Below are 24,513 nucleotides of genomic sequence, written 5' to 3' on the forward strand. Positions count from 1 at the left end.
TTAAAAACCTTGCAAGAAAAACCCAGTGGGACAAATCCTTATAAGGAAAAAAGAGTACAACGCGTATTAACTCCCCCTATGAGAGCATCAATTCACACCCTTGAACCTTCGTATCCCAATCTTGTACACTAGTTTCTTGAAGGTTGACGTCGGTAGAGATTTGGTGAACAAATCAGCCATATTATCACTTGAACGGATCTGTTGCATATTGATATCACCATTTTTTTGAAGATCATGTGTGAAAAATAACTTTGGTGAAATGTGTTTTGTCATATCCCCTTTTATGAATCCTCTCTTCAACTGGGCTATGCATGCTGCATTGTCTTCATACAAAATTGTGGGTAGTTTGTTACACTTCAAACCACATTTGTCTCGAATAAGGTGTATTATAGACCTCAACCATACACATTCTCGACTTGCTTCATGAATAGCAATTATCTCAGCATGATTAGATGAAGTAGCCACGATTGATTGCTTAGTCGATCGCCAAGATATGGCAGTGCCTCCATATGTAAACATATAGCCTGTTTGAGATTGAACCTTTTGTGGGTCATATAAATACCCAGTATCGGCATAACCAACAAGATCAAGACTGCAGTCATTGCCATAAAATAATCCCATATCGGTAGTCACTTTTAGATACCGCAATATGTGTTTGATTCCATTCCAATATCCCCTTGTAGGAGCAGAGCTATATCTTGTTAAGACATTAACTGAAAAAGTTATGTCAGACCTTGTAATGTTAGAAAGATACATTAGTGCACCAATTGCACTAAGATATGGTGCGTCGGAACCAAGAAGCTCTTCATTATTTTTATGAGGTCGGAATGGATGTACTTTATCCATATAAAATCACTTTAAAATTATTTTAGTGTATGTTGATTGATGGACAAAAATTCCATCTTTCATATACTTAATTTGTAGACCAAGACAAGATTTTATTTTTTCAAGATCTTTCATTTCAAATTCTTTCTTTAAATAGTCTACTACTTTAGGAAGCTCTACTGCTTTAGGAAGCTCCCTAGGAGTTCTAATGATATTTAAATCATCAACATACACGGTGATTATAACAAATTTAGATCTAAATCTTTTTATAAAGACACAAGGACAAATTGAATCATTCTTGTACTCTTCTTTCAACAGGTACTCACTCAAGCGATTATACCACATGCGCCCTGATTGTTTCAATCCGTATAAGGATTTTTGAAGCTTTATTTAATAAATTTTTTGAAAACCTTAATATGCTTCAGAACAATTTAAATCCTTCAATGATTTTCATTATACACATATCACATTTTTCTTGTATTGCCAGATTAAAACCTGAAATGGCGACATCCACCACAAGAGAACATGTCTCTATATAATTAATGCCAGAATATTTACAAATCTTCTTGTGACACAAGTCGTCTTTATGTCTATCGACTTGACCTTTTTTTTCCTCACAAGAATACATTTATACCTCCAGTGACTTTATACTTTCAGGTGTTGGGACTATCCGTCCAACTTCATATTTTTCAGGTGAAATCAATTTTCATTGCGTATTTTTTATTTGGCCAATCATTTATCTGTCCAAATTTCATGACAGGTTTGAGCTCAAGATCCTCGCCAATATTAATAATATTGAGCGCTACATTATATTAACAATATCGTCGATGATCATTTTATATCGGTTCTACTATTACCCAATAAAGACATAACTTATTGAGATCTCTTTATCTTATTATTTTCAGGTACCTGAGCCTCTCCCATGAGGTCTTATGAAGTGTTATGTCGTGGTGCTCTTCTAGAGCACTTGCCTCCTTATTATGACCATCTTGAACATTTGCTCCTCTCCTTCTTCAAGGAGTTTTATCTTTGGAACCGATTAGTCTATTATGCTTTATGCATGCCATGGACTCTATTCATTATGAACTTTATTTTATTTGGAGCATTAGCAGCTGAATATGATATTTAGTTTTGGGTCAGCAAATACGCCTGGTAATATTTTACAAATGAATTATCACTTGAACTTCAAGTTCACATTTTCTCTTACGAGGATCTCGATGTACTCATAATAATTCATTACATGCATTACTTTTTCAGTTTTCCATTTTCTCCCCCTATTGTTGAGATCACCAACACATATCCCTAGCCTTATTTGGGGATCCATCTTTGTGTATTGTGGTGGAATAATTAAATCATATAGCACATTCATATTTCTAGATGGAAATTATTTGGTTCCTGACCCTGAACCGATTGTGATAGGGAGAACTTATCATATCTTGGCGAGATGCATACAAGTGCTGTTATATATTAAATAATACATCACATACCAAATTTTATTTTGGCAATTTTGTTCTCATAACCAATGGTTTAGATATAATTGGAGGCATACAATTTCTGCTAAACCAACTTGGATTTAAACCAGTATTATCAAGATAAATCATCATAATTTATATTCTGGAACTGTGCTCTAATAATTTGAGCAATCAATCTTGCAAAAGCCAAACTACAAGTTGATAACAAATGCACATATGACCATATAATAGATGCATCTATTAAAATCATATAATAGTAAACGGTCCATATGAAGGTGACTGGACCCATATATTTATCACCTTTTATTCGTTCCAGAAATCAAAGGATTTAATCCCAACCTTAACTGGTATATCATGAGAATAAGCAGCACAAGAGAATTCTTGAAGAATCTTATATTTTTTCAATATATGCCAATGTAATTCTCAATTAATTTTTTTCGCATCATAATTGAACCGAGATGGTCAACCGGTCATGCCAACTAATATTTATTTCAGTAAACCTCTAGTTTACTTGTGGCTTGTGATTGCATCATCATGCTTATACTTGTGTAGTATAAATAGAAGAAAAGTCAGGTAACATTTCATATTTACCTAGTATGATTATAGTAATATAAAGATATTCAATCTTCTTTTCATTTATAATCTCAATATGCCAACCACTTTGGCTAATATATTTGTAAATCAAAATATTTTTTTTGATACTTACTACAATATTAATGTCATGAATAATTTCATTCATCCGGGTAGTAACAAATTAGTTCTTTCAGAACTCTTAACTGCTTTTGTACTACAAGATCTTTTGTCACACCATCCATATAATGAATGCTTCTTTCACAAAGATAATCATATCATAATAATTGTCATGTTCAAAATCATTACAAGCAAAATAATTTCTTGCTTTAATTTTGCTTTTAATAACTTTCATAAGGCATGACAAAATATTTTTTGGCGTATCACATGCATGCGATCAATGATATATTCATGTAACTACACAATAATATTCATTATCTTTCTTTGTCTCAAACCTCCCTTAGAGGTGAGTTGTAGTATTTATTCAACTATGCACAAGTACATTATTATGCATAATCTTTATCATATATATATTTCCACATTCGCTTTCAGGAATGAGTATGCAATCTCAATGTTTATCACAAGTCACATTCTTTTCAAAGAATTTCTCCCTTTTTATAATTACCATAGTGATAACTATTATTAGTTTGGCCTTTCGCACGCCCGCATTCATTGGTCAACCACTTGTCTTTATTTAGACTTATCATGCACTGCTATCACATTCACTTTAAGAATGGAGCAAATCAAGTGGGACAAGCTTCATGCTTTTTCATGAAAATTATTATTATTTTATTATTATTATTATTATTATTATTATTATTATTATTATTATTATTATTATTATTATTATTATTATTATTATTATCAATATGGTGCATTAGGACTCAAACCCAATGCCTTACCCATATAAAGGCATGCTAGGCCATAATGCGTTGGCATAACATGATGTATTTCATAAGGATATATGCCAATTTTGCTTTCAATGAAATAATCATGTTATGGTAAAAATATTATTACTAAATTACCTTAATAATTATCTATCATAGTATGTAAAAGGTCATAAAAATATATATACGCTGGAATATTATATTTGTCCTATAAGAGATATAGTAAATAAAGACATACCTTTCCAGTTCTTTATTTCACTGGATACAATTGAAAAAAAAATATTTTTACTAAACACTGCACATAAAGTTAATGCAAAGATATGAAAGTATGAATGGGTTTAGATGGATGTAAAACTTATCTTTGTATTATCATCCAAGACATTTTTCATTGTACTTGATCTCATTGCCTGCTTATAATTTACATAGTCTTGACGTAGAAGATCATGAAATGAGCAATTCGTGCTGATAACGTGTTATAAAATAAAAGCAACTTAGTAAAATATGAACAAGATATGTTGTTATAAAATAAAAGCAATTTAGTAAAACATGAACAAGAAATGGAGATAGAGAGAAAGAAGAGATTTTCTTCTTCAATTGTGTATATTTTTCTATCTATTACAAGGCCTTTATATAAGCATGAAAAGTGAAGAAAAATATGTCATTGAATATGTCATTAAGCATAGAAATATGTCATTGAATATGTCATTAAGCATTTGAGAAGATCATGGAGGAAGAGTAGACATCCACCATAATTTGATTTTTCTTATAACATACATGTAATAATATAGACAAATAACTATAGAATGGAGGGCAAGACGATAGCAAAGGCGGATAAGGATTTTAAGCTTATGGATTTCACATGATCTCAAATTATTATACACTAAAAATCAGATTAGTGAACTGTGTTCTAAGCTAAATATTCTTACAAAATTAATGAACTTTTATATAAAAAAATAAGATATAAGCAAAAGTTACTGGGTTCACGTAAAATCATACCTATTGCACTAGATTCGCTCCTGGATGGTAGGATTAGGGGTGTCAATGGATATTTAAAAACTGAGTAAACCGACCGAATCGTAACGTATCGAACCGATTTTTAGGTTTCTTTTAATAAAACCGTAGGTTTTTATATAAATCTATAACCGTACCGATAATTAGGGTAGGTTTTTTATTTTATAAATATAAACTGAAAAATACTGAATTGTACCGAATAAATTTACATGTGAAAAATATATTTATATATTAAGTTTAAGAATAATAGTGTATTAAAATTTTCCTTGAGCTTTGGAATTGTGAAAACGGTTACAAGCAAATAAGTAATTAAACTCAAAATATTAATTCTCAAACCTATAATGCTACTCCTATTGAAACTAAATTATTTCCAACATATTCACTAGCAAGACACAAGTTATTCTAGCGATTCGTAGCAAACTACAATGTATTGAATATGTTTTCTTTGATTTGATTTAGATTTATCTGTTTGAATATTTAATCTTTTATAGAGTTTATTCTTGAGTTCCAACTTGGTTAATATATTTTTACTCGTTTAATATCTTTGTTTAGTTTCTTTTACGCTGCTGTAGAATAGTTGATGAATATATACTCTGACCATCTTTAATATTTTCTTAATTCATCACCCTTTAAAGAGTAAAAATATCTTGAGAGTTTGATAAGTCCTATAAAAGTACGTATGTTATTGCATTCTACTTCTACTAGTGATTTTTACATGACATTTAAAAAAATACCGAAAATTAACCGAACCATACCGATACCGAAGAGAAACCGACATGACGGTTTCGAAAAGTCTAATTTTGGTTATGCATAATAGAATAACCGAAAAATTGGTATGGTACAAATTTTAGAAAATAACCGTCCGAACCGAACCATTGACACCCCTAGGTAGGATTGTTGGGTTGGGTGTGAGGGGGTGGGGATCCGCAGTTAGGATGGGGATTGGGGGGCGGAATGTAGAATTAGGGGTGTTCATGGTTCGATTTGGATCGGTTTTTCCCTAAAAAGAAACCAAACCAAGTAACTCGGTTGTTCAAATATTAGAACCAAACTAAACCAATTAAATCGGTTTTCTATCGATTCGGTTTTGGTCTGTTTTTCGGTTATTTATCGATTTTTTTCTCAAAATATGAGACATACACTACCAAACACATATTTCGAAGACTACATTTTCGACGTAACACTATCAAACCAATTGCTCATTGAGAAATCTATCATTTACCAAGATATAATGATGATAATTGAATCAAATAGTGATGAATAATTTAAGTATTCAATTAAAAATTGATTAATTTTAACATGAAATAAATTCTTGTACTTAGCAAAAGAAAACTACCAACCAAACTAGAATCTAAAGGCAAAGAATTAGATTATTATAATAGCAAAAAACTAGACTAAAAATATAAATGACTAATATGTACCATAAAATTTTAGAAACTTTATATAAATATATATATATATATATATATATATATATATATATATATATATATATATATATATATATATAGGTATAATAATAAATTTAAATAGCTACTTCTATAGTCGGTTTGGTTTGGTTATTTTTTGATTAAAACCAAAACCAAACCAAATTTGATCGGTTTATAAAATTCAAAACCAAAACCAAACCAAACCTAAAAAATATCGATTTTTTTGGTCGGTATGTTTCGTTTTTTCGGGTTTTTATGAACACCCCTACGTAGAATACTCATTTATGGAACTTGTTTTACCTACTCCTATCAAGAAAGTCATTTTTCTGATTTTTAAGGAACTTGATTTTCGAGAGGAAAAAAAAAACATCTTTAACCAATGGAAATTGAAAAACATTTTCTTTCTCCAATCAAGCATACCATGAATGCTCAACTTTTTCATGGAAAAAAGATTATACGTGAATAAATTTATCATTAAATATCATTCTTCTCGTCCTCGCAGATAGCAATGGAGTAGCTATTACTAGAAATGTTTCTAGTTCTGTTTGTAATAATTTGTCTATGCTTGGAAAATTGAGTGGTCTTAGTTTAGTTATCTCAGTAGGGATGTTACTCAAATCTATTGACGATTCCAAATTTCCAATGGATGTCAATACTACGTAATTCCGCTACTTAGTAATGAATAAATATTCCATGTTCACCAAAAAAGATTAAAAAAAAAAAGAATTCTCCAGATAGCTAGTATAATTCAAAAAAAAAAAAAAATGAGATGGGAGTAGAAAATTAAATTGTTTCGTTTGCGTTGGCAGCAATTCATCGCTGCTTGGTCGTCACAGAGTAGAAGCAGAAAGTAACACAAATCAGATAAAAGCTCTTGCTATTTAATAGTTCACTGCTTTGACATGCGCGGCTCAATACTCCGTTGGTTTCTCTTCGGTTTTTAAACAGCGGCCAGCGTCCCATGTTTACACCAATCCAATGAACAAAATTTTTCTTCGAACAAGGGGGAAGAAATATCGAATTTTGTACATAAAACCTACATGTCAAAAAGAGCAGCTAAACATTGTAATATTTCAGAACATGAATCCCGTTCAGTTCAGAAATAACCCAAAAAAAAACAATTAAGAGTCTATAATATAATCACTCTACTCTTTTCATGTCAGGGTACTCTCAGCATACTCTGTTGCCAACGGTTTGGTATAGTGACTTTAGTTGTGTGTTCCATTTGTCAATGGCAGCGTATTTTTTCATTCCTTTCGATCTGCACGCGTAAAAGCATGAAAAACAAATTAGATGTAATGTCAGCCAAAAACAACCAAATTATCACAACATCGAGTTCAGTGTTTCACCTGTCTCCACACTCTAGCAACCGGTTCACTTGATCAATGTGCCCATGGATACGGTTGTCCAAGATCAGTGATACCAACAACTCCTCAACGTCTTTTTCTGGCACATTAAGCTCCTGCATGTTAGGTAATAGCAGCCAATTAGGAATTCTATTACACGCACAGCTTAGTAACAATAGTTCATGATAAAGCACAAGACGATGGATACTTATAAGAACCAACGAGAATATGCCTGGCTAATATACGAATATCCCAAATTCGGATACGTTATCTGGTAAAGTGGTACTAGGGGTGGCAAATGGGTTATGTTTGGGCTGGTTAGGATGGGTTGAACCAATAAATGGGTCAATACCCAACCCGTCCAGTTTGATCCAAAATTTTACAATGTTATCAACTTTTACATTTGTCCAATGTAAATCAACAATACAATTTCAATCTTCTCATTACAAATTTTCAAAGCATAGTTTAACTAGTATGTACTTATTCTCGTGAAATTGCAGCAGCAAAACAATCCATTGCAAATTTTTATAATAGTGCAAACATTTCAGAATTTGACATCACATAACTAATTATGTTGAGTTGTTGACGTTTTAGATTTTGTTAGTCATAAGTTTTACTAGTACTCACATATTTCTCTAATAAAATTAATTAATGTAACACCGATATTTAGTGATTATCTAAATAATTTAATTTGACCTTATCAAAAAAAGAAATAATTTAATCAAAACCAATCAGAAAATTCTTTATATTTTGCTATTATTTTCTAGTCTAATAATTTTCTAAAGAATGAAAAAAAAATAGCTAATACTTCTAGGTCTATTTGTTTACATATTTTATTAGACTTAACATTATGCATTGTTTTCTGAAACAAAAAAAAACATGAAAACAATATTTTTCAGTTCTTTCTTGAATACAAATTCAGTAATTAAGTGTGAGTTAGTCAAATAGTGAATGTATTATTATTAACGAAATAGAGAAAGACTAACTGATATTGGGAAATGGAGCAAAGAGAATTTCATTTGTGAGTTCATCATCTTCTTCTTTGTCATTAAAACCTGGGCACGGGTTAGCTTTGGGTTCCTTCACGGGTTGCACTTGGGCCATCTGATTTCACGGGTTGCACTTGGGCTATGCCCAAAGTCAGCCCATCAGAAAATTATATCATGCCCAACCCATGAAATATTGGGCGGGTTGGGCGGCCTTGGGCCATTTTTGCCAGCCCTAAGTGGTACACCACCATTATCCCATCTTGAAGATAGTTTGTTGATAAACTAACACCTTGTTCAACCCCCCCCCCCCCTGCCAACCCCCCCCCCCCCCCAACCCACCCAAAGAATAAAACAGAAAATTTAATTGATAAATAGGAACGTCAAAGTTGAGAAGCTACGAGAGCTAATAGGGGAAGATCTCCCTGTAATATTCTCTAGCAAGAAAGAAAAATCTATTATCACCTTGGAAATGAAGGGAATCCGGATTCTTGTGTAAGGCTTGATGATCTTCAGCAACACTTGGGTTCTGACATTTCTTAAAAGATCTTCAATGTAATTTCTAATGAAGGGGTCATCCATTATTGTTCTTCTGTTACTCTGAAGGATTCCATGAAAAGCACAATCAGAATGATAATAACTACAAATTGAAGGACTTATAGAAGCAATATTCTAATAGCCGCACCTTCAGAATTTTCTCAAACTCCAAGATCTCATTTCGTTGATATGCTGCTATAAGATTTGTCATTGCAAGTATTTCAGGGTCATTTTTGTAGCTGAAAAGTATAAATACAGTCAAGCACCAATAGCAATGCAATTTAGTTAAGGTGCAGTACTTCCTCGAGTGACTCCAATAACAAAACTCATAGAATACAGGTCAATCTCTTTATACAAAAAAAAAAGGGAAGAGAAAACTCTTTGACTACTCACGGTTTTGCTTCTTGGCCATCGAAAGGGTTTACCTCAGACTCCATCAGCATATTTGCCAGAACCAAGTACCTGTAAGATGAAACAAAATGACTACAAATATTAGGAAGGGCAATGTTTCTTTGCCGGAGCGCAGGAGAGAAATGAAGGTGAAATCTGCAAAATAATTTTCTGGGTCCACATAACAACTGAGGTGAAGAGATAAATTCTATGTTATAATGCAATTAAGAAAGTTCTGACACATCCTCCCTTGAATGAAAAAATGTCAAAGAAATCACATAATGAAGCTGTATTCAGAAATGCATTAAAGTGCATGTGTCAGAAGAAGCATAGGTAACAACAACAAAACAAACCCAGACGATGACCTTAAATCTTTTTTCTCAAGTATCATTAGATGATTCTTAGTAAAAAAAAAATATCACATAGTTGAAGATGTTAACTTTTGTAGTCTATGAGAGATTCATTTTTTTCCAAATATACTCTTCCCATATGTCCTAACCCAGAAGAAAATGCCAGAATAAACAAGGAGTATAACAAGCACAATGATAAACAGCATACATACTTTAGACACTGGATGCGCCTCTGATTCCCGGCTTCATCATAGTTCTTGAAAGCTTCAAAGAAGTCTGTAGCTGCCTCTGCCCACTGCCGCTCTGCCATATGCATTTTTCCTCCACATTCACGAATTATTCCCATTATTCTTGGGTGAGGAATCGCCGACTTGACTGAAAGTGCTTTGTTGTATAGCTCCTGAAATTATATACATTTGTTTGAGAATCTCAGTAGGCAACAATTAGTGATAAAAAGAAAAGCAATTGAGCTATTCACGGACATGTTTCAGTATGTCTTCCAGCATTCATGCATCCTCTTTAATGAATAAATTAGATCTTTATGACATATCCAGAATCAAAATAAGAAAATGACAAAATAATGAACAAGGCATATTAAAAGATAGAGGAGAGAAGCCTGAAGCCTCCGAGATAAAATTTGGAAGCACTGAATCTCCAATTTAACAGAGTTGGAATTCCATGTCGACAGATTCTTTAGTAGCATAGAATTAAAGAGGGGAGTTCATCTTTGAATTTTTGCTGCACCTCTTGAAGGCAGTTAAATGGGCATTTAATTACCCTCTATACAAATATATAGATGTAGAAAGTCTCTCATCTTCTGTGAAAGTTTGATCATTTTTTTTTTCTCTTTTGGAGACGTCTTTCACTACCTTCTAGATGAAGTATAACAACTGGTTTCGCAGTGGGAAAAGATTTTTTTTTAAAAAAGGTGGTAAAAGCACAAAATAAAACCAGAGAGTAACTTAGAACAAAGAACTACATATGAACCTGACATTAAATAGAGAGATGGATATTTAGGCCATATCAACTAAGAGGATTGTCACTAAAGGTGCAAAAAACCCAGTATCATAAAAAGGTTATAACATACCTTCAGTTTTTTGTTATTTTTCGTCTCCGTATACATTTGGATCTCAATTGCATACACCTCCAACAACTGCGTACCTTTCTTCTGATCATCAGTGCCATCTTCTTTTTGACAAGACTTGTGGAGTTCTTTCAAAATCTAATTGAATACTAAAGTTATTGGTAGGAAAATTTATCGAGTGTCACTATAACTGCAGATACTAATCTGAAAAAGAATGCTACCTTACTCATTCGCCCATATTCCCCAATGTCAAACCAAATTTTGCAAAGCTTTAGGTTTGTCTTGAACCACAACCTCTGCAAAAGAAGGACACTATGAGACCCTTGACAAAACAGACATAAACTCAAGTATGAACCTTAAAATCCAGCCTACTACACCGGCGGGAAGGAATATTGTTCTGACCTCATTCTTTGCCTCTTCAAGGGCTTTCAATGTTGTCTCGTAGAACTCTTGTAGGAGGCTGAAGTTCTGACTAGCTGATCCAGAGACGAAATCCATGATATTGTTAATACACTTCTCACTATAATTTCTTGTCACTGCTGATTTAATGTAGGTTAGCATCTCTCTGTAAGCATCCATCATTTCCTTGTACTTCCCAAGCTTATAGTAAAGCTTAACAGTTTGCTTTAAAGCTTTGAATCCCCTGAAAAACAATAAGAACAGTTGATTAGTTTCATACAAAAGCATATTCTAGAGAATCTTAAAACTTGTGGGAGACCTTTGCTTAAAAAGTATCAAATCACATGAAACAAGAAGCTAATGTGTGAAATAGCATCAAATCACATTACAGTGTCTCTAAGAAGTATCAAATCACATGAACGAGAAGCAAATGTCTTAACAGTACCACACCTTTTGGCCTACAATGACAAAGTGTGTCTACGCACTATCAGATCTGACAATCAACTAGAGAAGTCTCACCTTTAAGTGCTCATACCAACAATTTCTGAAAAGTTATTAAGTCATACGCGTAAACTAAACAGGAGTGAGAGATTGAAAAGGAGAAACTTGATAGTCTTTCCAGTTTCTGTCACACAAACATCTACGCATGTCATATATTGTACCTTTTTTTCCCCACAGGTTTTGTGAGAGAAAGATAAGGTTAATAAAATAGCAGGCATTTTTTCCTACATATGCCATATAAGACTGTTTCTCTTAGTTCATCCTCTGCTTGTGTCTTAGGCTGCCTGTTAATAAAACAAAACTGTGGAGTAGTAGTTTGCTTGAGATAGAAAATTAATTATTAACTCAATGAGAAAGTGCAGTTGCTAAGGACCGTGAGGTTCACATGGAACAGATCCATCACATCAATCTCCAGCATCACAAATCTCACAAATACACAGCTCGTCTATTCTCTTTATATAGGTAAAGCAAACATGCAAGGGAGTTAGCTGAACAATTTACCAGCTACAACACTGCACAAAAAGCATATAACTTTCAACTCCTTACCACTCAGCCTTCTCAGGTTCCATACGAACTACTTCAGCAAAACCCTCAAGTGCTGCCTCCGGTTCTGTTTCAACCAAGCCTATAATCACAGATATCAGTTTGTAACCAGGTGAGAAGACAGAGGAACAAGGAAAAGAGCTATTAGCCCAAGATAAGTAGTCAAGATGCATATATAGAGTATGCACACAGTTGATAAAATCAACACCACTACATGGGGTATAGCATGACTATACCAGCTAACAACCACGGAGTACTTTACAGGGTTCAGCTGTTGGTTTTTTGCTGTTGCTACTACTGCTACAGTATGTTTCTTTTTTAAGGTTATTTAATCTCTAAGCAACTTACTGGCAAGTTCCACCATCGTATGTCATCACATTCAAATGGAACCTTTGGGAAAAGAAATTGTACTAAACAAAGATCTCTTTCACATAGGGCAATGCACAAACTTCCACAATAAGACAGAACAGAGTGCACCAAATTCTTCACATAGAACTCCCACTTCATAGGTGCCCTCATATAGAAAGAGATGGGATGCAAGTGAGCAAAACAGCACTGTTACCATACTCCAATTTTCTATAAATAAAGTACTACTCCTGTACTTAACGTCTTAACCTAATGATACAAGTGAGCAATAAAACCCCAGTAACAGAAACTAAAGCAAAGCAAAATCAATATAATGACCCAGAAATCTCAAGAGAGACTACCGAGCTAAGCTTCCTTCCAAGTCCCCTCCAAGTGCCCTTTTACCAATAAACATAATCAGTGAACTTTTCATCTTCTTTTTTAATGATAACTGTGGTGTCCGGAGCAGCTTGTGCGCACCTTGACTATCCAAGCGATACCTGCTACCTCCCACCGGCAAAAGTACCGGTAACTCTATCTACTAAGGTTTTGACAAATGGGAAGAAATCACCTAGTTTTTTACCTCCCCTAAGTTTCTAACCTGAGACCTCATGGTTTACAACCCAAATAGCCCAATTGTTTCTCGAGAAGAGATGAGAAACATGCTCAATATCATTTGATTGAATAGTTGACCCATCCCCTTGTTGTTTGAAGAAACCCTCCACTTCAATTGGTATTTTTTCACGAAAAGCAGACATGAGATAAGAAATCCAATGTCTCACTAAGACTTCGAATAGCGGTCCTGAATTCAAGTTGATTCTATTTCGACTCTTCATCAGAGAAAGACGATCAAACAATTCCCAATTATGGTCCTTGCGCATCGGATCATCCATATAATATACAAAAAGAAATTCCAAATATTTGAGATCTTTCTCTTTGAATAAGATCTTTGATATGAAACAAAACCGCATGTTTCTTTTTTTTTTGGACAAAAATATTTCTTTTTTCTTTTCTTCGCCCTTTGCATTCAAAGAACGGATTAAAAAAATGATTCAACCTCAGACGCATTTAAAAGTAGCGATAACAGCGGGGCTCAAAAATTGATGTGTATTCGAATCATAGGAGCTAGCAATCGTCGATATGCTCATATTGGTGACGTTATTGTTGATGTGATCAATTTTGACATCCCCTGAGATTCTAACGTGAGAACTCATGGTTCTCAACCCACTTCATTGACCATTAGACCACACCATTAGGATCAATTGCAGTCTGGGGCGATTTTTTTTCGGTGATGGCCTAGGTATGGGGCTGACTCTTAGGATCAATCGTAGTCTTCGAAACTCGGGTATAATGGATCCGTCCCTCTACCCTTATCCACTTATATATCGGTCTTAGTTTGCAGGGGGCGAACTCGATTTTATAACTTAAGTCACAAGTCCCTCAATCTTTGCCACTTGAACTAACCATGAACGCCTGTCTATTACTCCGCCTTTTTCCTTAATAAACTCAAGTGCCCGATTAGTTTTCACTAACTCTACAAACTACTTACAACACATGTCCTTTGTTCCAATGTCCAGACATAATACACAAAGACGGATGTAGCATGTAAACAACGAGTTCAACTGAACTCAATATTTTTATGCAAAGATATAGATATATATGTTAAAAAATCACTACATTTTTTAAGAATCTATATATTAGTAAAAAGAGAGGAAAAAGCCCTCTCCTTAAACCAAGTGACAGTCTAGAAAAAAGCCTCATGGCATACGTAGTTAATTATTAGTTATTTAATTAATAATTAGTTATTGGTTATTGTTTTTGAATTTAAATATCTATAAAATAATAAAATAAAATATTTTATAATAAAAAACAAAAAAATTTTAAAAAAACTGTCCATTCAAATTGGAGAGTAGTTTCAAGTTGGAGTTTTAAAATTATTTTAAAATAAAAAACTAAAATTATAAAAAATAAAAAATTGCCAATTTAAAATGGCTCACTTTTTCTAAGTAATGGGGAAGAGGACCGAAACGTGCCACTGAAAGACTCTATTGAGACAAAGATGGGTTGTCAAGAACGAAGAGGAGGTAGGATGGGCAGTTGGTAAGATCTAATATGGATCGTACATGGACGGTAGTTGGAGTCGGCGGCTCTCCCAGGGTTCCCTCATCTGAGATCTCTGGGGAAGAAGATCGAGTTGGCCCTTATGAACATGCACTATCTCCCTTCAACCCTTTGAGCGAAATGCGACAAAAGAAAAGGAAGGAAAATCCATGGACCGATTTAATAATTTTTGTTTTTTTCTAAAAATAAAAAGTTTATTTATTCAGAAAATATTATTGAAAATAATAGAATAAAATATAAAATAAAAAAATCTATATCTATCTATATTATTATTAAAAGGAGAGAAAAAAGCCTCCACATTAAGCTAAGTCGCAACCTCACAATAGGCCACTTGGAAACTTAGGACAAAGTCAGTTAAGTTAGGTAATAATTAGTTTTTTTTAAATTTAAATTTTAAAAAATTTAAACTATGCATTATGTGTTGTTAATAATTAGCTACTCTCTTTGAGTCAATAAATTTGGAGTTTTAAAATTATTCTAAAATAAAAACGAAAATAATAAGAAGAAAAAAACTGTCAATTCAAATTGAGGAGTAGTTTTTTCCTAATATGGTGATAGTGAAGCATGAAGTCAAGTCAAGTATCATATAGAGAAAATACTACTTCGCACTTTAAAGGCTACATTTAACTAGATTCTATTACAAAATTTAATCTATATCTATATTATAGATTTGTATAGATAATTTGGCATGCTAAAAAAACTTAAAAGTTAAAATACATAATCTTTAATATTCTTATTACATTATATCATTTCGAGATTTTGTATATAGATAAAGTCAAAAATAAAAAAAGATATAGAACACTGAATGAATTTCAAGTAAAAGAGTATTAAATTAATAATCAGCTTTGTTAGGAGTAGGAAATCTATATTATCTATGTTATAGGAAATCTATATTATATTAAAATTAAATGAGGTAATAAGCAAGGACATTAAATCTAAAAACAAACTAATAAAAATTCACATGATAATGCAACAAATAAATCAATAACAATAAAGAAACAAAAGAAGAAAAAATGGTATAAAATATAAAATGATAATATGTATTAGAATTTCAAATCAGAAAGCGTTTTTGAGTTATAATGACAAAAATCGTACATATCTAAAATATCACATAACTTAAATCTTAATAGATAAAGTCAAAATTCAAAAATATTAGGTAATGAAAGAATATCAAGCAATAAAGCATAGTTTTAAAAGATAATTAAATTTAATAATTAAATCTTAAAAATTAAAATTTTACTAAGACATCAAATGAAAAGTAAAACTTAATTTCTAGGCATATAATACTACAACAACAACAACAACAACATACCCAGTAATATCCCACACAGTGGGGTCTGGGAAGGGTAGTGTGTACGCAGACCTTACCCCTACCTTGTGAGGATAGAGTGGTTGTTTCCAATACTCTCGACTTAGGAAAACATAAACACCACATTAATGAAAATATAGACAAGAAGGGACAGTATCAAGAAGCCATATAAAAACGGAATAAAAACAACTAGATAGTAATGTGATCAACAATGAAAGAAAGAACGGTTAGTCATAAAAACCTACTACCAACAGAAAGCGAGACTGCGTGCCAATATTATTGTTATGAACACTCTAGACTACCTACTATACTACCCTAATCCTCGATCTTCATACCTTCCTATCAAGGGTCATGTCCTCGGTCAGCTGAAGTTGCGCCATGTCTTGCCTAATCACCTCTCCCCACCTCTTCTTTTGGCTTAACTCTACCTCTCCGTAGGCCCTCCAATGTCAACCTCTCACACCTCCTCACCGGGGCGTCTGTGCTCCTCCTTCTCACATGACCAAACCACCTAAGTCGCGCTTCCCGCATCTCATCCTCAATAGGGGCCACACCCACCTTGTCATGAATAACCTCATTTCTGATCCTATCTAACCTGGTGTGCCCGCACATCCATCTCAACATCCCCATCTCTGCTACCTTCATCTTCTAGACACGAGCGATCTTGACTGGCCAACACTCAGCCCCATACAACATCGTTGGTATGACTACCACTCTGTAGAACTTACCCTTAAGTTTCGGTGGCACCTTCTTGTCACCCAAAACACCGGAAGCGAGTCTCCATTTCATCCATCCCGCCCCAATAGAAAAATGCCAACTATTTAAAAAATTGGTAGATTATAACTAATAAAGAAAAAATTAATTTATATTTTTGACGAATTCAAATGAAAATGTACAATGGAAAAAATGTTTCAAAAAAAAGTTTTAGGAGTAAGAAATTTTTTTTCATATATATAATATAATTATATTAAAAAGAGATAATTAACAAAAATATTAAGACAAGTAACAAGCTAATAAAACATCATAATAAAAAATAAAATAATAATAAATATAGTAGATTATGTAATAAAGAAAAGTGAGGAACCGAAAAGTTATTCGATGACTATTATGAATCTTTTTCTAATTTCATCCGATTTTCTTATTGGTCATATTTCATTGGATAAGAAAAAGAAAATTAAAATTTAATTCAAGCAATATGATATAATATGGTCAAACAAATTAGATCACACAACAAGATTTATATTCTCCGCGCATAGCACAGGTGCTATACTAGTTAACCTAAATAGTCATCCACCCAACCGCTTAACCTAAAAATAGCCCGTACATGTATAATATATATAATAAATGTATAACATATGGATAACTATATATATTCATACCAGCTAGGAAAAGTAAATACTGAATCTTTGCTATTTGTGTAAAGATCCCTAATTTTTTTTTAAATATTACATTTTGAACCATTTTTATTTGTTATGTCAATGGATGTGTTGACGCGACACATCCAAAGGGAGGTGCTATGGTGTATGTTATTTGCAGATGATATAATGCTGATTGACGAGACACGCTGCGGGGTTAACGCTAGGCTGGAAGTTTGGAGACAGACCCTGGAGTCCAAAGGTTTCAAGTTGAGTAGACGAAAACAGAATACTTGGAAGTGCAAGTTCGGTGAGGGGATGCACGAAGCAAAAGTGGACGTGAAGCTTGTTACACAAGTCATTCCCAAGAGAGATAGTTTCAACTATCTTGGGTCTGCTATCCAAGGCAACGGGGAGATTGACGAGGATGTTACACATCGTATCGGAGCGGGGTGGATGAAATGGAGGCTCGCATCTGGTGTTTTGTGTGATAAGAATGTGCCACCAAGATTTAAGGGCAAGTTCTACACAGCGATAGTTAGACCGACCATGTTGTATGGTGCTGAGTGTTGGCCAGTCAAGAAATGTCCAAAAGATGAGAGTAACAGAAATGAGGATGTTGAGATAGATGTGTGAGCATACCAGGAAAGATAAGATTAGGAATGAAGTTATTAGGGATAAGGTAGGAGTGGCCCATGTGGAAGACAAATTACGGGAATCGAGGCTGCGATGGTTCGAGCACGTGATGAGGAGAGACATCGATACCCCAGTTAGGAGGTGTGAGAGGTTGACCATGGCGGGTCTGAGGAAGGGTAGAGGTAGGCCAAAGAAGTATTGGGGAGAGGTGATTAGGCAGGACATGGCATTGTTTCAGCTTACCAAGGACATGATCCTCGGTAGAAAGGTATGAAGGTCGAGAATTAGGATTGTAGGTTGATAGGTAGTTAAGAGTTTCTCCTAATCGTACCAGTAATATTAGTACTATTCTTACATTTTCGTGTTCCTAGATCTTTGTTATTACACATAGCGTCTTTGCTTTTTCTTGTATTGTTATTGTTGGTTGCTTCCTGTTTGTGTTTCTTAAGCCGATGGTCTATCGGAAACAACCTCTCTACCCTCACAAGGTAGGGGTAAAGCCTGCGTACACACTATCCTCCCCAAACCCCACTTGTGGGATTACACTGGGTTTGTTGTTGTTAGTTGTTGATTTTGAACCATAATTTCTTAAGTATAATGCGTTCAATGGTAAAACCTAACAATCAAATTAGAATTCTGAATTAATACATTGGCCAAATCAAATGCCTCTTTGAGAGTCCACACCCCATTTTCCTCTCCTAAGACAACTAATAAGATAATAGCACAGTACCACATTGTTTGAGATCATGAAGTCTAAATCCCGGGGCAAAAACAGTAGAAGGTTTCTTTCCATTTGTCCAAGCCTCGGTGGATAGAGTGGGAGGTAGCAGGTACCCACTGAATTAGTCGAGGTGCATGCAAACTTGGCCCAAACACCAAGGATATAAAAGAAAATAACATAAAACCACAATTTTGCATAGCCCATGTACATAAAGCAAAAAAGAATTATCAGCATATCTATGACATTGAAATTTCAAAATTATAACACATGTTCTCTACAAAAAATTTAAACTTGAAAAAAAAAAAACCTTTGGAGTTGTAGTATTGGTTCTCAATATCAACATCCTGCTCTTCGGGCTCCTCATCCGAGTACTCGAATCCATAATCCTCCATATCCGCATCTTCAAAAACACACATACACACACACATTTATATTCACAAAATCGGATTAAATAAAGTATTTTTGTTTAAACAGAAAATTAACAAAAAAATTATTGAGGTAAATGAGAGTAAATTACCAGAACCCATGGCTGATTAGAATGACAGAGAAGATCGAAAACGAAGGTAAAAAGAGAGATTTTGAGCTGTGAATTGAAAAGAGAATCGTCACTGTCTCTCGCTTCGGAGTATTGAAACAGTTTTATGAATTTCGAAAGGGGTATAGGTCTAATTCGGGTTGTGGGCCTTGGGTTAGATTACGGGTCAAAAGTGTAAAAAGGTAGAGTTGCACAAATAGGATCATTTAGTGCCACGGTTTAAATTTTGACCCCATTTAGAAAGATTTTGGGGAAAATATTCTTGCAGTCGAAGATTTTCATTTATGGTGATTGTCACAAAATTTTGACAGTTGCCATAAATTTGCAAGTTAAAGTGATCATTATAAAAAATATAATGGTTTGTTATAAATTTGCAAGTTATGCTAATCGTCACAAAATTCTGATGGTTGCCAAAATATTTATGCAATTAGCCACAAAATTTTGACGGGCGCCATATTTCGGGTGATTATCAGATTTTCTGGTGCTTTAAAGTGCTTATGAACAGCTATACTTGGATTATAATATGAAATTATAATATAGAAATTAATTAATGAGGGGATTATTTAGTAGATGTATTTTTATTTGTAAATATTTAAGTCAAAGTAAAGGCGAACGATATTCTGTTCTAAAGCTATAACACTGAATATTTCTAATTAATATTAAACATCTGTTTACTTGACTAAAAATGGGTAATATGAGGGATAATTTAACATATTTAAAACAAATTCTACATAAACCTGAATAAATTTTTATTTTAAATTTTAACCTTGATTTTCATAGAAGACTTGAGAACAAAAGTTTTGCAGAAGAGAAAATATATCATTTTATCTTTAATCACCAGATTAGTAATCTCTGGATTGTTTTCACATAGAGTGGTATAAACTATAAACTAATGTCACAATTGATTCCAATATTGTAATTCCTTATTCTTGACCAGACAGCCCTTCACTGTGTAAAAGACATATAAAAGATAATATATATAAAATAAGTATTAATTAGTATTTCCTCTGATCCTATGTTTTCTACTTTCGTTTTTACTATAAGTAGTTGTTCCAGAATACTTGTTGTTTTAGAAAATCCAGAACAATTACTTAGTTCAATTTACCCACTACTCTATTCTACGTTGATCACGCCCAACTCTAGTACTAAAAAAGATAAGCGGTCGCTACAAATATAATCCGGTCTAAGAGTCCGGAATCAAATCTCACAGAGAAATAAGGTTTAGCTACAACTGCTCACTATCACTAAGAAGACAAACTCGAACAATTTCTAACCTATAAATATCAAAATTCTTATGTCTAACTAATTAACTAATAAATTAAAAAAACTAAATTAACAAATAGAAATACTAAGGGTTAAAGACAAGATTAAGCAGGTCTAGAGTATGATTTTTCCAATTGTCGGAATCCTTCCCGCTACGTCTTCTATAAATTTGCCTAATTATTCTCTACTGATCGTGAGTACTCGACTTATCGTAATTCTCTCTCGAACAACTATAATAATATACTAGTCATATTCTCTCGAATTACGCTAGCTCGCACTTTTTCACTGTTCACTTGGATCACAAAGCTTTGTTATCTCTAATCCCGCTTTAAAACCCGTCGTATTGATCTCTCATATACGTTAGGAGTGACGAAATTCAACAACCACCTAAATATGTACTCTTATTCGAGCAATACATAATAAATAGGCACTGTTAATTGAGAGCTCTTCAAATAACTAAAATAAGCACGTAGTTTAACAAATAGAAAAATTTAAAGACTCAGTTATATCAAAACGTATCAAGAATTCATCCTACAAAAGGTTCAATCAAAACCCTAGATAACATAATTAGCTACTCATAAAGTATGTAGAACTACAATTCTAAAATTCATAACCAATAATGGAAGTAGGACAAAGAAAGTGAAAAACTCGTAGAAGAATTCTCCGTCTTGCTCCTTGCGTGTTTTTGCCTACTTAGGTTGAATTTTCCCCCTTCAAAAGCGAGTTTAAAGACTATTTATATGGGATACAGTTAGGATGGGGAGAAATAATACAAGCCAACTTTGGAACAGACTTTCAGGTTAGCTCGTTCACTCTTTTGTATGCACGCGAGAGTGAACGAGCGAAGTACTTCTCTTTTTCTTTTACTCCTAAATCTCTTGTGCACTTCCATGCCTTTTGCTGTTTGTTTTTTCAAGTTTTCCTCAGCTAGCTCGTTCACTCTCTCGTGTGAACACGAGAGTGGACGAGCAAAGTTCTTCTTTTGTATTTTGGTGCCGAATTAACTTTTTTTGCTCACCTTTCGTCCAACTTGCTCTTACACATAAGAATGCACATAATGAGCATAATTCACTACAAAAACTCATGTAACCTCATGCAACCACACAAGTTATGAGATGAAAATACACCGAAAAATATGCATTTTTAGCCGTTTATCAACACCCGACACTTGAACTCTTGCTTGTCCTCTAGCAACCTTCAAAATTAAGTACAATGGCAAGAAACACTTTCCAATAAAAATTACTCGAGCATCACACCAATGACAATGGTTTACACCAACACTTAGAACTCAATATAAGAACTATTGACATCTTTCTTCAAAATTAGACTCATACCAAGTCTATTTAAATATTTGTGCGACTTCTTCTAACATCATAACCTCAAAAGGTGACTCCAATATATGTCCTACTATGACTCACTTCTTGTGTCAACTCAATATGCCCGGACTTTACCAATCCTTTGTAAATCATGTGCGCTCACCACGATCAAAGGGAGAAATTAGTCCACACACTCAAATAAGCATTCAAGTATAATTTAAGGACTTACAAATCGAAAGAATTCACTCGCTCTCAGGAAAAAGAATCATGTGCATCCCGAGGTCGTACCATAGGTTTGCCCATAGTGTATATCTCTACTAATGTAAGCTTGCGAAGTTCAGGATCAATTAGATCTTTCCAGGTTGTAATGTAGGCTATGAGATGAGTAGGATATATTTGGATATAGTGATTGACCCTCCTAAGCATTTTAATACACTACGCTTAACTTTCAAATTCACACTTTTCATGACCAACGCACGCAATGCCACGAAATCATATATAATTTGGCCATTCTTCTTTAGGCATAACTATGCATTCACTAGCCCGAATTAAGAGGAATAATTGTTTTCTATTTTTTTCTTTTTGTATTTTCTTCGATATTTTTCTCTTTTTTTTTCAACACTCTCCAAACTTGGGTTGCCCGATTAATGATCTTTCAAAATACACGTGCACCATTTGGCCTTCCTGTGGTTCCACTTAAAAGCTACTTCAATTCTTACCTTACTCTTCTAGCGACTTAAGTTCTCTTGGAGGTAAAGATTCAAAAAGATATAATTAAGAACAAAAAAGGAATCGACTTGTAATGTGGGTACCAAAGAAAAGATTTATAGGCTCAAATGGGCTATCTAAAGATAATTTTATAGTGGCATACTAGCTCAATGGACAATCAAAGAAATGCCTACATCATCTCTTAGACTCACAAAGCTTACTTATTTCGCTTCGATTAACACACGGGATAAGTTCTAGACTAATACATGATATCACAAAATGTAATCAAGACCTCACATCATACAATGCATATGATTCACTCCAGACGGCTCAAACCTGACACTCAAGTTAAACAACTAAGCACAATCATCGTATTAATTCAACACATGGAAAGTAATTACAGGAGTCAACAAATGAACTTAAGCGTCAAAAGAAAGTCACATATATTCTCAAGGCATGTGGCCACATAGAACACAAGGAAGATAATCAGCTCAAATATTACAACTCTAAGTCCCAGCATAAAATATGTCAAAAAGCATAGATACTCAAGTTCTTCTCATTCCGTTAACGTTTCTAAAAATAAAAGGAAAATCTTTTTGTATTTTTTTCTTTAGACCTTACTCCCACAAGAAAACGGTCTAAGAAATTGTCAAAAAAAGTTCAATTTTTTTGAAAATTCTACCTAAATAAACTACTACCCGGTTAAAAGTGTCATCCCTTGGAAAAGAACTGTGGCCATAAGAAAAAACAAGAGGGATTATTTCTACCTAATTATTTTTGTATATTGTTTTAACATACATAACATATCACAAGAAATCACCCAAACAATCTTCTCCTACCCCACACTTAAAATTGTGCATTATCCCTAATGCACACTATAAATAATAAGAGGGTAAAAGAAACTCCCCGGTAGGCCAAAGGCCGAAGCATTAGCAACTCATGGGGTACTCAAACTTCTCTGTGGACATTAGTCCTTTATGCGAGCACCCCACACTTAGTTCCAACCATCTTGCTTTCTTTGCTTCCTTCCAACGGCTTTGCTTCTCATGCTCCTAGAAAATCATAAACTATACTAAAAAATTAACACAATTAAAATAATTGAAAAAAAACTAAAAATCAATGAAAACAAGTAAAGTTGGGTTGCCTCCCAACAAGCGCCTGATTTAACGTCGCGACACGACGTGAACCACATTCTGCCTCCACCTCGAACTTATGAATTAAACCGCAAGTTTTGATTCAAGCTTATGATTATGCTCCTGGGGCGGCACAATTTCTTGAGAGTTGAAATTTAAGTAAATTCTCATGCACTTTTTGGTTCTCGACCGAGGTCACCTTGCCTAGACGATCTTGCATATTTCAAAATATAAGGCTCATCTACCTCTTCCTTTGACTTCTTTTTATGATCATAAGGATCAATTCTCATTTCACTATCCGAACATACTGTAGAGAAGTTTTTGGAATGAGGTCCGACATGCTCAAATACCTAAACTTTAAGTTTTTCAGCCTCCCCGACACAAATTATACTAGAGTCAATTAAATTTGTATCCTCAATGTCCTTGTCCGACTCTAGTATCATTTCTTCATCATTGACATCATCAAATTCTAGCTGGTTAGAGTATTGATGTTCTACTCTGGACCCCTCTATTGGCACCTTAATTTTTGTCTCTAATGTACATTGATCCTGGCTACTATCCATAATATTAACTTTTTGAGCATTAAAAGCTTCAACAACTTTCTCCTACATATAAGAATATACGTAATGAGCACGATTCACTACAAAAACTCATGTAACCTCCCGCAACCACACAAGTTATGAGATGAAAGTTGCCTCTTGCCTTTCTATTTGCATCTGTCTTTCATCATTTTGTTCCAC

The 24,513-nt window shown here is 33.8% G+C and overlaps 1 protein-coding gene across 2 annotated transcripts; it reads right to left on the minus strand.

The window, feature by feature from the left end:
• Nucleotides 1–6,971: 6,971 nt before the first annotated feature.
• LOC107784887 (COP9 signalosome complex subunit 2) lies at nucleotides 6,972–19,474 on the minus strand. Of its 2 annotated transcripts, none has more exons than XM_075222187.1 (13): nucleotides 19,336–19,474; nucleotides 19,126–19,218; nucleotides 12,335–12,413; nucleotides 11,291–11,531; nucleotides 11,110–11,184; nucleotides 10,892–11,026; nucleotides 10,017–10,204; nucleotides 9,458–9,526; nucleotides 9,213–9,303; nucleotides 8,993–9,127; nucleotides 7,545–7,657; nucleotides 7,375–7,456; nucleotides 6,972–7,231 (listed from the first exon to the last, which is right to left on the minus strand). In XM_075222187.1, the coding sequence occupies exons 1-13, from the start codon at nucleotides 19,343–19,345 to the stop codon at nucleotides 7,136–7,138; spliced, it is 1,407 nt and encodes a 468-aa protein (XP_075078288.1). In that variant the 5' UTR covers nucleotides 19,346–19,474; the 3' UTR covers nucleotides 6,972–7,135. The 2 variants fall into 2 exon arrangements, with proteins under 2 accessions (XP_075078288.1, XP_075078289.1); XM_075222188.1 differs by having other exon boundaries at nucleotides 7,158–7,231; nucleotides 7,345–7,456.
• Between the last annotated feature and the right edge of the window lie 5,039 nt (nucleotides 19,475–24,513).

Source organism: Nicotiana tabacum, chromosome 9 (genome assembly GCF_000715075.1).
Source record: "Nicotiana tabacum cultivar K326 chromosome 9, ASM71507v2, whole genome shotgun sequence".
NCBI classification, from domain to species: domain Eukaryota; kingdom Viridiplantae; phylum Streptophyta; class Magnoliopsida; order Solanales; family Solanaceae; genus Nicotiana; species Nicotiana tabacum.

Bases quoted from the DNA above. Each gene is read 5' to 3' on its own strand.
- LOC107784887 (XM_075222187.1), bottom strand. The intron at 11,185-11,290 runs GTCAGAACAATA...CTTCTTTTGCAG, and splicing joins TTGAAGAGGCAAAGAATGAG to AGGTTGTGGTTCAAGACAAA. The intron at 10,205-10,891 runs GTATGTTATAAC...ATATAATTTCAG, and splicing joins AAAATAACAAAAAACTGAAG to GAGCTATACAACAAAGCACT.